The 17,798-nt window shown below is 37.4% G+C and overlaps 1 protein-coding gene across 1 annotated transcript; it reads right to left on the bottom strand.

The window, feature by feature from the left end:
• Positions 1 to 5,144: 5,144 nt before the first annotated feature.
• LOC116146127 lies at positions 5,145 to 7,623 on the bottom strand. Its single transcript, XM_031431536.1, has 3 exons — positions 7,595 to 7,623; positions 6,952 to 7,144; positions 5,145 to 6,122 (listed from the first exon to the last, which is right to left on the bottom strand). The coding sequence occupies exons 1-3, from the start codon at positions 7,621 to 7,623 to the stop codon at positions 5,241 to 5,243; spliced, it is 1,104 nt and encodes a 367-aa protein (XP_031287396.1). The 3' UTR covers positions 5,145 to 5,240.
• Positions 7,624 to 17,798: the final 10,175 nt, after the last annotated feature.

Genomic DNA, 17,798 nt, shown 5'->3' with positions numbered 1-17,798 from the left:
TTAAGCGACCAAGAGGCAACTTAATCAATCGCTTAAGCAATATAAATGATCACTTAAGCGATCTTAGATCTAGGCAGATGGAGTAAAAGAGGTTAATCGCTTAAGCGATACAAATGATTGCTTAAGCGACAGTTCAGAATGTACCCTTTCTTCGGCGCCCTGCTCGTTCTCGCCGACCTCCTCCTCGTCGCCTGAATCCTCGGAAGACTCCTCCTGGCTTGAATTCTCGTCGGACTCCTCCTCTTGCCCTGAATTCTCGCTGGAATCCTCCTCATGGCCTAAATTCTCGCCTGACTCCTCGTCTTCAGAACCGTTTGCCGATTCTTCCCTTTGTTCTTGTGCCGCCGGCGTCTCTTCTGCCTGTCGACCACCTTCACTGATCGGATGATCCACCGGAGCAGCCGTTGAACTGTTTGCGCCACCAGAATCTAGGATTCGAAGTGGCGTTGGGTTTTCCTCGTCATTGTGAGTGTCAGCCATGGTTTTGGATTGAATTTGGTGTGAAAATTTGTAGTTTGGATCGGAAATATGGGCTGTATCGCCGGAAATCACGCAGATTCCATTTAGGGTTCAAGAAATCAACTTTAGGGTTCAAGAAATCGATCGAAAATCGCGACTATATTCCGTTTAGGGTTCAAGAAATTGAGTTTACGATTGAATATGGTGTGGAAATTTGCGGGTTCGATCGGAAATCACACTGTCTCCCTTTGGTTCAAGAAATCGCTTTTTGCTCTAATGAATTTCGATTAAGCGAGGTGAATGGTTAGTGGGGGTTGTTTTGAGAAATTTCAAGTTTTAAAAACTTTTATTATTTTTGTTCAACCCACATATGTTTTAATCTTTTTATTTTAACTCATTTTACGTATTTAGTTAATCCTAACTATGCCATGTCATCTTCTCTAAATTAAAAAAAAAATGAAAAACAGTTTCAAGGTCATTTTCTTAAATAGAAGCTTGGGATGGTTGGGGCAACTAAATTTTCCCAATAAAAAATTGAAATCTCGATGAGTGTCGCCTGAATGGTCGGCTGCCTTTTCTCTTTGCTCTCTGTAACTGAAGCCATTGCGATCTAAGGTTATTGGTTTTGCGATCAACACATCTCCACCCCTGCCCATCATAGATATACCATGTCGGCTTTTTTTCATCTTTTGTTTGACCTACTTTTTTAATAAACTACAGCACCACTTTGGCATGGGTATTTCCGCCCATTGACACCCACTCTCAACTTTGTAACCTTGTTATAGAACCTTACAAAATTTCACTAAGGTATGTCTATCTCAACTTATATTCTACAATACACATATAGATTTTCCCTTTCCGTTTCCTCTCTTTTAACAAGTGTGTTTACTTCAACTGTCGTTGCTTTTTGTTTTTTGGGTTGGAAATGGTGGTGAAAATCTGAACTCATCAGAAGCTTAGTTGGGTATTCACTATTCTTGTTAAATTTGGAGTTAAAGATAATGAGTAGTTTCGAATTTAGAGGAAATGCATTGTTAGGTTATGTAAGGACTAAGTAGTAAAAAATTTATCTACTTTTATTTGTAGTAACTGCTCGATGACCAAACTTTGCAAAGCTTTGATTGAATTTAGAAACATTTTGGAGTTTATATTGCTTAAATTGTAGCATTAAGATGTTGTATCGTTATTATACATTGTTGATTTCGCTTCTAATGGTATTGTTTCCTATCTTTATTATATTGATATAAGATGATTGAGTAGTTTTCAATCAATTTTGTTGTCATTAAATATGTGGTAGATTGCGTCATTGAGATTTTCATTTCTGTTCAGCTTGTGTTTTCAAGGTATTGAATCTGCTTGAAAAGGTCCTTTTAAATAAGCTCTCTTAATTATGTTTATATTTGCTTGATATTTCCAAATATCTATCAGTCAAATAGTTGTTGGGTGGGATACTTCCAAAACGAACAAGTTCTCGACAGTCATCTTTTAGATCTAGTTCGCGTTCATGGTGTAATCACAATTATCCATTGCCACCATATGCTCAACCTTATGCTTAACCAAGCCAAGATTATGTGTCACAACAGCATTATACGCCTCCTCAAAATGACTATGGGTGGGCCCTGAGTCAAAAAGGAATTTAGAGAGGAAATATTCAAAGATAAATGATGATTACAATAGCCTTGAGCAGGTTAGATAGTATTCTTTGTTCCTCAGTATATCTAAATTTGTATTTGCCAGATCTGAACAATATAGGCTATTTCCATTCTGAGTGCACATAATACTCATTTTGGGAACGTGTTCTAAGGATTCATTTCATTAAGGATGATTTTTTACTCTGTAATGCCATTTTTTATTCTAAAGTTATTGACATCAAAAGTCCATTTGACATTTTTTTCCCTTATGTTGTAAAATTGAGGATCTCCATTTGTTATTAATGTTATAATAATCTGTTACCTTCTTGATGGCATGTATAAAGGAGTTGAGATTGCTTTGGAATCTTAGTTGTTGTTAGTGATGTAACTATCAGCAAAGAGTTAGTAGATCTCTTAGTATTTCTATAAGTAAGTATAATTAAGATTTGACTCTTATTTGTACATCAGTAGTTGGTTTCTTTCAGTGGTCAGACATTAATCTGGCCTGTTGTAGTGATGAGTGGTTTTTACATTGTTTTAGAGAGTTAGACACTGGTCATTTGAAAATAGTTTGGATACTAGATCTGGTTCTAGGTTGAACATTTGGCTGACACTTAAATAAATGTTCACTACAGCAGGTAGCAATTTTGATTTATTAAAAGTGGTATTGTTTGTTTCATCCTTATTTTTTTTATTGCTAAGCGTAAAAAAAATTCCAAATCAACATTTCAATTGATTAACTCAAGGAAAAAATAGATAACTTTAATAAAGACTCATTAATTGGTCAGGACTCATATGGAAGAGTGCTTTTCGGTGTTCTGAGAAGTGGGTAGTCTACAGCCATCAAGAAATTAGATTCTAGTAAGCAACCAGACCTGGATTTACATGCTCAGGTTTGGCTTATTATTATGCATTATCTTCAGTTCTTTTATAGCGTTGCACACGTTTGGCTTATTATTCAATGGCTGTTACATCATGATAGTTTAAGAAAATTGTGATCATGTTTTTATGAGTATTAATTTTATAGTTGTCTTTGATAGTCCACGGAATATGATTGAGCCCTATATATTAGCCAATATAATTCTAATTGATTTATAAATTTGTGGTGGTGATGGGACAGTCATAATTTATCTTTCAACATTGTTTGGCCTAGTATTAAAGAATGATGGTTATTTTGATGGTTACTTTTATGTTTGGTGGTTATTTTGTTGTTCTCTTTTCAATTGATGGTTATTTTGATGGGATTAGTTACAAATTTTGCCTTGTTTGGTGGCTACTTTGATGTTCTTTGTTCAATTGACAGAATACTAAGGCTCCGTTTGGTTCATTATTCTGATAGTTTTTAGAATAATATTTTGAAAAAAGTTAAATTGGGCGGGTATTACGATGTAGGATTTAGAAATTAACAAAAATATCTCATATGTTTGTTTATTTACTAAACACTCCTATAATAAGATATTAAAAGTTAACAAAAACACCCCCAACCCACCCATTAAATATGGATAGCCGGCCACCACCACTGGAGGGTGGCTGAAGTGTTTTTGCAATTTCTAAAAAAAATAATTGGGGGTGTTTAGTTAAATTAATAAATTTAGGAGGTTTAAAAGAAATTAAAAAATATAAAATAATATTTTGGGAATAATGATATTTTACTGTTTAATTTTTTTGAGAATACTAATAATAGTATTTCCAAAAGCGAAACAAATGAAGCCTAAATAATGGTATATTTTTCTGCATAGGGTATGATTCTAGCTATGATTTCAAGTGTAGAGCTGATGTTAGAAAGATGGAGATATCATGAAAGTAAAGTGATTGAAGTATTCCAAGAATTTACCGTTTTGATAGAGGACATTATTTCCACTTCCAGGACAGGTTTTGGAAGCAGTTACTTAGAAGGGGAAAATATATTTAATATGTTGACAAGGTTGGGTGTAATCGTTATAAAATTAAAGCCCCTGATCAGATAAAGCAAAGCTTCCTTTCTGTAATTTTTGTAATTTGTGACTACTTAGAGTTTGTTTGGCTGAACTTATGAAAATTAGCTTATAAGCAACTAGTGCTTATAAGCTAATTTGAGCTTATAAGCATTTAAAATTTTAAGTAGTTACGTGTTTGGTTAAAATACTTATAAGTGATTGATAAGTAGTTGACGCGTTTGGTTAAATGTGATTTATAAGTATATTTTATTATTAAAATGACTAAAAGGATATTATATTATTTTATCAAATAAAAAATTATATCATGAAATTTTAAAATTAAATAGGGATAATGTGGTAATATACTTGGTTAAATTAGCTTATAAGCTGCCCAAAAAAAAAAAAAAAATCTTGTTTTTTTTTTTTTTTTTTTTTGCTTATAAATCAACATATAAGTCTAAAAAAGTTATAAACAAACATGTCAACTTAATTTTAGAGTTTATAAGCTAGTTTGATCGGCTTATGAGTTCAGACAAACACCCCCTTAGTTATACACTTTTGCTTCTCTATTAATTCTATAGTATCATTTTTTATCTTTGCAAAAAATTTGTGGAAATCTGCTTTCTTTGTATTAAATTCCCCATATATATATATATATATATATGCACTGCAATTTTATGATCTGTATGATCTGGATTCTTATTTTTCAGATATTAGTAATGTTAATACTTAGCTTTATTTGGATTTAAATTGACAAAACTTAAATATAAATGTCAGTTTAAGGTTGCAATAACTATAAGGACAAAGTGGTGATCATGAAAGTTTTAAATTTTAAAAAATTCAATGATAAGTTCATTCATTTAAAAATTATATTTAATAAAAAATTAGAAAGACAAATTAGTAATTTACGTACCTATATATAATTGAGGGTATATTAGTTATTTATATTTAAAGAGTGGGTATATTAGTAACTAACTCAATTGATATGCAAATTAATAAAAATTATAAAGTTAAATATTTAAAAGTATTTTTGTATTTTCAATCAAATATTAACAGAAAATCCTAACAGAACCTAATGAAGGGTGGTAAAATGTCATTTTGAAACTTAGCTCGTGAAAAAATGCCGTTTCACCAAACCTTGAGTGGGAAAATGTAGTTCTCCCTTAAAATTATTACATGACAAGTTACAATGGTTCCTCGATAAATTATCAGGATTTTCATCAGGTAAACAAGTCTACTCCAAATCTGACTTGACTTTCATCCGATATCGGCGGCCTGATTTTTGTGAACCAACGGTTTTATTAGCAGCAGTTTCTGGTTCATCTTCGTCCATGGCACATACTTCATCATATTCTTCATCAGCAGCAGGAATTCCTATAGGCAAGCCTCTCTTATACGTTGACTCCTTACTAGTATCATCTTGATTTTGCTTTGACTTGGTATTATTTTCTGTCATTGTAGCATCACCTGTTTTTTTCTTTGGAATAAAAGTAACTGTTTTGGGAAGACCGCCGGAATCATCTTCTGCTGGTGATTCTGTAGTATTTTTCTTTACCATATTAAGGAAGTCCATATAGGCTTGCGCGTTAGATTTATCATCGATATCATCTGAATCAAAAGTATAACAAGTATACTTGGACGGATTGCGCATATAATCTGGAATCCCAGAAGGATAATCCGGAGGTGAAGTAAACGCTTCATTTGAGACCATAGCTTCTTCCCTGTTGGTGTTCTCATCAACTCTGTCTTTACATTCGGAATCAAACCGGACACGCTTTCGAGGCTTTGAATCAGAAGGGTTATCCCCCCTCTTCAGAATTGGTTTCAGGCTACCCTCCTCAGTGTTATTCTGACTCTGAGTATCCATACCAGAAGGTGCATCTTGCTCAGATACCCGTAAAAAGCCAATTTTCTTTGCAGCTTCTGCATCTTCTTTCAGTCGAATTTTAGCAGCAATATGATTGGCACGAGGATCCCTAGAGAAATCCTTTACTGAGTCTGGAAGTTCATCACAACAATCTGCATCTGTCACATAGTCATTTACATCCTTCATATATAAGCGATCTCCAGTCTTTTCCTCGCCAACAGCCACTTTGTCAAACTGGTCTTCCTCTTCCTGTATAAAATCTCCAGTTAGATAATAAATATCACAAACCCTTGCTGAGACCCTTTGATTTTCCAATGAAAATACAAGAAAACCTCAATCCACCGCTCAGATCCAAACATGATCACATATTTGTTTGCACATTCAATAATGTGAAAAAATGTATAAATGACACTATCTTGGGTTACAAACTCATTATTTTAATAGTTCAAATAGCAGCCGACCTTCCCAACCTCCATGAGATTTTACCACATTAGTCCTGGCCTTAACAAATAGTTTGAGGAGAAACTCAACAAAAATATTTTCACAATCAACAAACTAAAATTCTCTGATGCTAATTGGAAATTTTCTTATAAAGATTACTCTTCTGAAATCCTAGCATAAGATGGTTTATCCTCTCCAAAGCATTTGAAAGAGAAAAATCTCCCATCAATTATAAATACAGTACTTCGAATATTGGATTACTTGAAAAATAGGTTCACACTTACACAAGTTTGCTTACACCTTGTCCTGTCGAATACATGTTCAAAAATCCATTAATTCAGTTTCGAATTCATTTCCAGTGAACATAAAATAACTTCCTACCCAGTGTAGTTCAAATCACCAACGCGTATTATCATAATTTAGCTCAAGAAACATTTGAAAGAAAGCCTTATAATTCAAACTCAGTAACTAATGAATAGCATTCCGTAGAGATATCTACTTTATAGAAAAAAGTAAAAAATTAATACATTTTTAAAGATTTATAGCTTCAATGCTTCAGTATCAATCATAAATAAAACTTACTCGAAAGTAATAAACAAAAAAACATATTAATATAGTGAAAGAGAAAGACACATACCTCGTAATCAAGCGTACAATCCAAGCCAATATTGCATTTTATCTCCCATTCTTCATCGTTATAATCATCTCCCTTCACAGACCGGCTCAACGAAGCACGTGAGTCACGTGCCTCTGCTTCGTCGTCTATACCATTGTCCAGGTCTAACAGGTCCTTCTCAAGCTCTGGATTGAACCGCTCCGCTTTACAAGGTCTGTTGAGTTATTGGACAATTTGTCAAAAGTCGGTTGGTTCATCTCTAAAGACATTTAGAGACTTATGCGCACGAGTTGGGACGTGTTGTTAGTTACTGGAAGTGTGGAAAGGGAGACAACATGCACAAGATTTTGTGAGGGGCACGCCGAGCACGGGTACGCAGTATTAGAACGTAGTGTATATGCTTGAGTTGACAAACCAAGGTAGCAAGACGGCTTTGAGTGGGACAGGAATATGATGTTTAAATATTTTTTGTTGCTTACGGTTGCTATAAGGGGTTTTGTAAACATGAGAAAGGTGTTACTGTTGATGGTCGCTTTGTGACGAGAAAGTTGGAGGTACATTGTTGGTGGCCACTCACAGGACACGAGAATACACATATCCGTTGCATGGTGTGTGGTGACTCTGAGAAGATGAGTCGTGGACTTGGTTTTTCAGCAGTACGTACGATAGTGCCTGACACTGACGAGTTGTCATAATATCCGATAGGCACACAGTTTATAAAGAAGGGGATTGCCACTATTTACGTAAGCATATATGGATTCTGGATGAGGCACCTTGGTGAGAACATAAACAAAAGTTTAGTGTGCTGGCCTCCTTCAACATACTACATGGCAGCAAAAGCTTACGGATTGATGCGTTCGAGGACACTTCTAGCAAATCCGAATCAAGGATGATAGAGTTGCTAAGTATCTTCAGCATGATGTTGGTTTCAAGCGATGAAGTAGAGCTTACTTTCCTGGAAGAAGGTTTGATGTCATGACCACGAACATAGCCGAGTCCATGATTCGAAGTTGTTAATAGAAAGAGAGTTTCAATAGTTGACTATTTGATGCAATCCAAAGGACATTGCACGGTGGTTCCATGAGGTCGTACGGAGTCAGATAATTTTACTACAACCCTTGTTCCGTCAGCTGAAAAAATTATTGCAAGAACATATGGAAATGTCAAATGCATGTTTTCTATCCTCTTATGCTCAAGAGTTCACTGTACGCGGCTATGGTCTGGATACCTAGTTAACTTGTTAGAAAACTTGCAGCTGTAAAGTGTTTGACATTCAACGTTTACCTGTCTCATGCACTAGCTCACTGAAACACCAACGGAAGCCGATTTTGGTTCAAGAATTTACATGGAACTTTGCTCCTCTCTCTATATGACAGATCACTGACATGCTAGCTTATTTAGAAAAGATATATCTGGTGCCTCCTAGAAGAGCAGTGAGTAGTGCCGCCAGAGAGGGCTAACATTATCATCCACCGCCATTCAAGAAGACAGCAAAGGGGAGGAAAAGAGTGTAAGTGTATTCCATCAGCCTTTGGGGTTCCCCGGAAGATGAATAAGTGCTCAATTTGCAAGTACCTGGCCACAAGAGAAGCAGTTGCCAAAAGCAATCACATGCAGATCTAGAAAATTAGGTTGAAGAAGGATGAAATTAGGGAGTTGCCAAGGCCACGTTGATGAGTTATGTTTTCAATTATTGATGTTATAAATTTATTGTTACCTTTAATAAATCATTCTTTTAATTTCTTGTACATGGCCTAATATTGTTGGTGATTTTAGTTTGGAATTAGGTTGTCAAATTGAGAGAAAGTATGTAATTAATACGTGTTGGTTATTAGTTTGTCAAAATTTAGGAGAAAAGCAGGAAAAGTATATATTGCCCATGATCGCTTAAGCGACTAATCACTTAAGAACAAAGGTTTTTCAACAGGGCGCTTAGCGATACCACGGATCGCTTAAGCGACGTGCACCTAGGCAGATGATTCTGCCAGTGCAGATCGCTTAATCAACCAGACAAAAAGACAGAATCGCTTAGCGATATCACGGATCGTTAATCGACCAGACAAAAAGACAAGAATCATTAAGCGATATCACGGATCGCTTAAGCGATCCACGATCGCTTAATCGACCAAGACAAAAAGACAAGAATCGCTTAAGTGATCCTGCCCTTGGGCAGATTTGATTCTGCCAATCACATGATCGTTAATCGACCAAGTGAAAAAGAAAAGAATCGCTTAAGCGATATCTACAATTGCTTAAGTGATTTGTGTAAACGAAGTTCCTTTTAGTACGATCACTTAAAGACCAATGAAAGATTTAAAAATTTAACAAAACACCCCCACCTACCCAACTTCCAGATTCCGGCCACCACCGCCGGAATCCTACCGGGAAAGGGTGTTATGAAGCATAGCGGTCGGATCATGCTGATGGCGTCGATATGGTCTTTTCGGCTAGATTGACCACGGATATGGCCTGAAAAGGCTAGATCACGGCCAGATTAGGCCATCGACAGACAAAAAATGAGACATCTGGCCGTCGCATATGGCCTTCGTTTCGGTCAACGATGCCCAAGATTTGGCCGTCCTTGACTGTCAACGTCAACCATTTCTTTTAAAAGTCGATGACGGCCGATGTGGCCTTTGACGGCCCGGTGTGGCCTTTTTCGGCTAGATTCACAGTGGATCGGCCGGAAAATGTCACATCTGTGAATTACCGGCCATTGCGGTCGTTTTGTAGCCTCGGTGGTGCGGAATCTGGGAAGTTTGGTGGGTGGGGGTGTTTTTGTTACTTTTTAAACTTTTCAGGCGGTATTAATGAAATTAATATTAATCGTAAGGGTCTAAAATTTATTTAAAAAATACTAATATTTCTAAATAATTAAACAAAAAAAATATATGGGAATATGATTATAATATTTAAGGAATATTCACCAAACGCATCCTTTATGTGAACAAAGAAAAATGTAAACCCTATATGTTTAACATAGAGTAAACATCAACACCTTATTGTTTTATACATTTGTAAAAAGAAGTATATGTTTAATAAATACAATATGGTCATGTCCACTGAACGAATCGGAACCCTATATGTTTAGCATAGAGTAAACATTCGACACTTTATATGTTTCATACTGACGTAAAAGAGCTATAGTTTAATATAAAATAAATAATGGTCATAGTCCACTGAACGAATTGTAAACCCATATGTTTAGCATAGACGTAAACATTCTATACTATATGTTTCAAACATTTGTAAAGAACTATATGTTTAATATAATATAATAACGGTCAGAGTCCACTGAACGAACATAAACCTATATGTTTAGCATAGCGTTAATCGCTAAACCGATGCTCTGAAATACAATAAATAATATCCGAATACATAGGAATACTTAAGTGATTCTTGCTTTACTTTCTAGTTGCTTACGATCGGTAATCGCCTAAGGATCTAACTCGCGGCAGATGCCCAGATCGAAAATCGCTTAATATCTCATTTATCGCTTAAGCAATTTCGTAAAATACTCTTGATCGCTTAAACGATCTTGGCAAGGCATAATGAATCTGCCCAGATCTATGATCACTTAAGCGATTCATTGCTTTTACTCTCTGGTCGCTTAAGCGATCTAGCTCGCGGCAGATGCCCAGATCGAAAATAGCTTAAGCATCCATTTGTATCGCTTAAGTGTTTTTGTTAAAACACTCTTGATCGCTTAAGCGATCTGGCCAAGGTAGAATGAATCTGTCCAGATCTATGATCGCTTAAGCGTCTTGTCCTAGGCAGAATGAATATCTGTCCAGATGTATCGCTTAAGCGAGCTTCCTAATCGAGTCTCCGTCGCTTAAGCGATCTTTGTCAGGGCAGAATGAACATCTGCCCAGATGGGTAATCGCTGGTACGCTTAAGCGATGCTTCATAAAGACTCTGGGTTTAAGCGATTTGAGATCGCTTAAGCGATCATATCTGGAAAAGTCTTGGTCATTTTGGAAATATTTGTACATCACTATTTCCCTCCCAAATCCGAAAAGAATTTGTATCAATCAAATTCATCACAAATCAAAATATAAGAGACATCAATGTAATCGAAAAGAAAAATAAAAAATAGGCATGAGATGCGGCAAATATCGAAAATATGGACAAGTAACATTAGCCCCAACTTAGGTGAATAAATAATCACACCAGTACATCACACCGTTGTAGTGATACCAAAATGAAATAAAACGCTGAAAAACCATTATTCGACTTGGGTGAAGCAAATGATCACACATACATAGTAAATTCAACCTGCTAATGAGATATCTTATATGGACAAAAAAAATTATCTCCCAAATGTTAGGTCCAATTCTTTACAAAAATTCCTATACATTGCCGCAAGAAGAGCCACATCACAAGAATTCTCTATACACTGCCTTAATTACTTTTTGAGCCAAAGAGTTTAATGTCACTAACACCTTTGCACAATCCCTTTATTGCAGATGCTCTCCTGCCAACCAGCCTGAGAAGTTTTCGAATTCTGTTTGCCAACAACCTCTTGAGATCATTGTTTGTACCATGCCTTCCCAGTAGCCTTTATTACAGATGCCTCCTTCCTTTTGCCAACCAGCCTTTGTTTGAGAAGTTTCCTCTCATGTTGCCAGGAACCTGCAAAACCGTCAACTTTTGTAATAAAAAAAAAACAGTAAATAAGTTACAGTGTGGGTAGGTGAGAAGTTCACTCAGTTCGTGTCTTTCAGTAAAGCTCCATATAAGCATGACACGCAGCATCAGCACAACAACCCAAGTATCAACATAACATCACATAAACTATAAAATTCAAAGTCCAACTTTCATACCTTATTGGGTTTTGTTCACTCAAATGGATCATCTGCCCATGGAAGTAGTCGACAGCCCAGCCCTCCGACAGTCTCTCATTGTTTCGTCATCAACCCACATCGGGGTGTTGGTAATGTCGAAACTCAATTTTAGGGCATATGCCCACATTCAGCACTACAATAGGAAGAAGACATTAGCATTAGAATACTTATAGAACAATTGTATTATATAAGTTAGTTTTATACAAAAGTTACCTTGACTCATATTGGGCCGGTAGAGCGCTTAATGGCCACTTTCCGGTAGTACTTGATCACCCAAGTGCCCAAACATCCTGCTGTCATGCACACGCCACGGGAACACGTGGACAGTGGCTCTAACTCGACCTCCAACTGCTTGTCTCGACAAATAGTGGGGTTACAGTCAAGGATCTTGAGCAACCCCTCATCGAGATGCGCAACGACTGCTATACAGTGCATCTCTTTGACGAGGATGATGCAGTACACTCTTTTAACAAAGCCCAACTATGGCCATATTGGGCTGATCCCCCATATATACTGCATAATTCTGTCATCAAATGATATAGGGATGCAGTCCAATTGTATGGGGCCAATCTTTTCGCTCGGTCCTTTTACTGTTCATCACTAGCAACGCCATTTTTAATTAAAGTGCGATATGCCGAAACAAGCCTTTGGCCAAACGCCACATCAGGGATGACCACGTTGGGATACAATAGATCACCATCAGTAGTCTATCGTAGCTCATCAGTACCAATATCTCATCGATGTGCTACATAAATAAAAACAACAAGATAAGTATGGAAAACATAGGCAAAAATAAGGAAAATTAAGCGAAAATAACTCACCGAGTCCTCAAGCCACGTGCCCATGTCAACAACTTCTGAAACCATTCCCGGGGATAATCTCCTGTCTTACACTTTATATGGCCATTACTTCCGATCCATTGTAATAGGCTAGAAGAGTTTTATTTTCCTCTATTGGCCTATACAAATCGATATTTGAGTGCAATTTCCCTTGCTCTCCCACCTTCTCCATTTTACACCCCGCTTCCTCGCCTCCCACCCGCCTCTCATTATCACCGCCCACTTCCTCCACCAACCTCCCCTATTTTTGGTTCTTCCTCCATTTGTTTCTTAATTTTTCTTCTTTACCTGTGTCCTACCATGTAAGGCGATTTCACAAACTTGCTCTTCGGCTCTTCTTTTCAAGCCAGTTTGACTTCAACTGCCTTTAATTCTCACCAATTCCCTCAATTGTACCAACTCCTTCCACTGTACCAACTTTCTCTCCCAGCTATACTTCTCTTCCACCCTTTTCATGCACTCTTCCATCTTCTCAAACCTTGCATAAACGGCTGTTGTAAAACTCTCAAACGGCCGTTTATGAGGTCAACAACCTCATTCTCCCAATGCCGATGTCTCAGCAAAGCGGTACTTGTTGTACGGTTTGCTGAGGCATACGAACCTCTTCCTCCCTGATAAGAGTGTAATTGATATATTTTTATTCTTCCATATTATGTTTTTGTTATGTTTATGCCTATTTGAATTGATTAGAGTTTATTTTGTGAGTTTGCATAGTTGGATAGACTTTAGGAAGAAGTGATAAAAGATTAGGAAATTCCAGATTTTCCAGATTTTTCGTTATTTGACCAGTGCTGCGTTTTCCAGGTTTTCATGGAGATAGATTCTCAATTGCAAAAGTGGTCTTCAGATAAATAAAGTAGACGAATCAAGTTTTCAGGAAGGTATATGGGCAAGAATCCGAGTTCGTTTGGGTTTCTCAGTAGTTGTTGCAAAACCGGACCTGGAATCCTAGTCGCAGAAGGATTCCTTAGCTGAGCATGAATCTTCGAACGGGCCTAACTGGAGCGTCAGATATCGAAAACGGGTGATTCAAAAGCCCGATTCATCTACACATCCTAGAATACAATTTTTATGAAGTGATGGAGCCCAGAAAAGATCTTTTACATTGCGAGAATCCTGGTGCAAGTTGGAGACGAATTCTGGAATCCATATCTGATCAGATTTTATCAAATCTGGAAGTCTATCTTCTAGGAAACGTCCAGGAAAGAAATTCCGTGATTCTTGGGAAGAATTAAGGAAACACATGTATTTAATTAGAAGTTTTGAGGTTAAACGGGGGGGAGGACAGTAGAGTTTGAATTCTGTAGAGTTTTGGTTCTAGATCAAGATGTGCGGCTAATTTCCTTCTTCAGTTCAAGGGGATTTTGAAGCCTAATTTCATGTCATTGGTGTAATCTAACCTCAGTAACATTGTTCTTAATCTCGTTTTTATGGAATGTTTATGTTATTCTGTTTTAATTGTGTTTGTTTGAGTGATTTAGTTTTGGCCTGCTAAATTGTTTAATCAGAATTTACCTGTTAGAATTAGGAATTGTGATCTGTAATTGTCTCTTTTCTATTCAACGAGTGACACATGATGATAGCTGATTATGGACAGTTTTCGGTCTATTGTCTTGAATAACATAACCTAAGTTAAATAATCCGAGCTTGCATGATTGTTGCTTAGATTGATCTATTCTCCTAATTCTTAAGGCTGCCATTGAATTAAATTTAGAGAGCTTGTTCTAGGTTGTTCAAGGGTTAGTATCTACTCGAGAGAGTTGTTTCGGTAGTGACAAACTAAGGGAGAATTTGGGTAACAGAGCTTGTTGGTTCCTAGGGTCAGTAGTCATAATGATGAGATAGAACAGTGTATTCGGTTACTTTAGTCAAGCATGTTTAGGTGGATCTTGAACTGAGAGCTGATTGTTTAACCTGATATTTTATTTCTCTGTTCTCTTTAGTTTGCTTTGATTACAAATCCCCCTTCATTACTGTTGTAAGTTTACCGTTAGAGTTTAATTTGCGTTTCTGTTGTTTTTAGGTGTTTAGAATATAGAAATTAATCGAGTCATTCCGTGGGATCGACCCTTGCTTGCCCTTTATACAATTCATTAGTTCGGTCAGTAAGGTTAATTAATTTGGTGCATTCGGCACGCTATCACTCCCTCTTCTCCTCCTCCTCCTCAGACTTCGGCCGATTGGAGCTTCATCCTCCTCGACATCAACCACGTTGTGAAGCAGTGGCCCCGCAACTGCCACACATGCGTGACCCCTTTAGGTCTTGCATCAGGCGGTCTATCCGTTCATCGCTTGCATCCTCCAAGCTTTGAAAGATTTGACATAGTCCTCTTCCGCTCAGCCCCAGTAGCGGTGAGAAAGGGATGGATGACTCCCTGCATAAGAAACAAAATCAATCAGATTGAAGCGACATTTTAAAGCAACTGCATATTCAAAAGCTAGTCCTTAATCTTACCCCAGTCGCTTGAATCTCAACGTATTTGCTCGTAATCTGAATGGGTGTACCTTGGACAGCCATCGCAACATCCAGGAAATTGCATTACACATCCAAACTGTTGCTCCTCTACCCCCTCCTTAGCGAAGATGGGATGGCTCGTACATCCAAGCCACATTGTGAAAAAAAAAACAGCCATATCATAATTCAAATACATTGTTACAAAATATAACAAAAAGCTATTAATATTACGTATTGCCCATGGGAAGCCAAACAAATTGTACGTGCTTGGTTTATCTTTCCCCTCCCATTGGGATGCTTAACGCATGTCTACTTTTTTCAGGCTGTTGATGGTTGCTCATGATTTCAGTCCCAGGGATAAGAATTAAAGAACTTCAAGTTGCTTGCAAACAAAAACCAATCTTTCAACAACTTTTTGTGAATCACCAGCCCTAAGATCGAATCTAAAAACAAAACCAAGCACACTTTTATCTTCTCTGTATCAGTAAATAACTGTTTCTAGCTCTCTCATACCTGTGTGTAATAGACTTATCCCCTACAAAACCTTATTATAAAACTGTTTGGCTCCCGACTATTCTTTACTGCTCTGCCTTCTTATCTAGCACTTCCACACATCCAACCCGTCAAAAAGGCATATTCCATCATGCCAAAACGTAGTGGCTTCGCCCATCACAAACACATTTTTTTTTTTAATTGCATCTTAATGAGTGCAACAACATGTAATGCACTCCTTGCCCCCAAAATGCTTTTCCAATGATTTCCGAGTCCTAAAAACTGACTGAAACAAAGGCGAGAAATCTCTTTTACCATGCGAATTCCATCTAAAATGTCCTGTATTCTGTCAAAAACTTTCCAACTGACCTGACGGTCCCTTGCAGGGAAGTAGGGCACCTTATCGTTAAGGTCCAACTCGTAGTCTGTATAGTTTACGGTCCGCACAATCTACACAATCGATATAAACAAAATGTCAGCAATAAAAATAAACCAAAACAACTAATAAACAAAATATCATCAAAAAAAAATTACCACTGTGGGCTTAGCGATTTCAGATCACTAAGAGATTTGACTCTGCCTCATGCAAGAGCGTTAAGGATTTGAAATCGCTTAAGCGACCAAGAGTAAACTAAAAGAACTCTTAACGACACAAACAATCGCTTAAGTGATCTCTATCTATGATTCTGCCTTGAAAAAATGCTTAAGCGATCTGAAATCGTTTAAGCGACCAAGAGGCAACTTAATCAATCGCTTAAGCAATAAATGATCACTAAGCGATCTTAGATCTAGGCAGATGGAGTAAAAGAGGTTAATCGCTTAAGCGTAACAAATGATTGCTTAAGCGACAGTTCAGAATGTACCCTTTCTTCGGGCCCTGCTCGTTCTCGCCGACCTCCTCCTCGTCGCCTGAATCCTCGGAAGACTCCTCCTGGCTTGAATTCCGTCGGACTCCTCCTCTTGGCCTGAATTCTCGCTGGAATCCTCCTCATGGCCTAAATTCTCGCCTGACTCCTCGTCTTCAGAAACCGTTTTGCCGATTCTTCCCTTTGTCTTGTGCCGCCGGCGTCTCTTCTGCCTGCGACCACCTTCACTGAAGGATGATCCACCGGAGCAGCCGTTGAACTGTTTGCGCCACCAGAATCTAGGATCGAAGTGGCGTGGGTTTTCCTCGTCATTGTGAGTGTCAGCCGGTTTTGGATTGAATTTGGTGTGAAAATTTGTAGTTTGGATCGGAAATATGGGCTGTATCGCCGGAAATCACGCAGATTCCATTTAGGGTTCAAGAAATCACTTTAGGGTTCAAGAAATCGACGAAAATCGCGACTAATTCCGTTTAGGGTTCAAGAAATTGAGTTTACGATTGAATATGGTGTGGAATTGCGGGTTCGAGCGAAATCACACGTCTCCTTTGGTTCAAGAAATCGCTTTGCTCTAATGAATTTCGATTAAGCGAGGTGAATGGTTAGTGGGGGTGTTTTGAGAAATTTCAAGTTTTAAAAACTTTTATTATTTTTGTTCAACCCACATATGTTTAATCTTTTATTTTAACTCATTTTACGTATTTAGTTAATCCTAAATATGCCAGTCATTCTCTAAATTAAAAAAAAAATGAAAAACAGTTTCAAGGTCATTTTCTTAATAGAAGCTGGGATGGTTGGGCAACTAAATTTTCCCAATAAAAATTGAAATCTCGATGAGTGTCGCCTGAATGGTGGCTGCCTTTTCTCTTTGCTCTCTGTAACTGAAGCATTGCGATCTAAGGTTATTGGTTTTGCGATCAACACATCTCCACCCCTGCCCATCATAGATATACCATGTCGGCTTTTTTTTCATCTTTGTTTGACCTATTTTAATAAACTACAGCACCACTTTGGCATGGGGATTTCCGCCATGACACCCACTCTCAACTTGTAACCTGTATAGAACCTTACAAAATTTCACTAAGGTATGTCTATCTCAACTTATATTCTACAATACACATATAGATTTTCCTTTCCGTTCCTCTTTTTAACAAGTGGGTTTACTTCAACTGTCGTTGCTTTTTGTTTTTTGGGTTGGAAATGGTGGTGAAAATCTGAACTCACAGAAGCTTAGTTGGGTATTCACTATTCTTGTTAAATTTGGAGTTAAAGATAATGAGTAGTTGAATTTAGAGGAAATGCATTGTTAGGTTATGTAAGGACTAAGTGTAAAAAATTTATCTACTTTTATTGTGAAACTGCTCGATGACCA

This window comes from Pistacia vera, unplaced genomic scaffold, assembly GCF_008641045.1.
Source record: "Pistacia vera cultivar Batoury unplaced genomic scaffold, PisVer_v2 Contig472, whole genome shotgun sequence".
NCBI lineage: Eukaryota > Viridiplantae > Streptophyta > Magnoliopsida > Sapindales > Anacardiaceae > Pistacia > Pistacia vera.
This window is presented reverse-complemented; position numbering and strand designations above follow the sequence as displayed.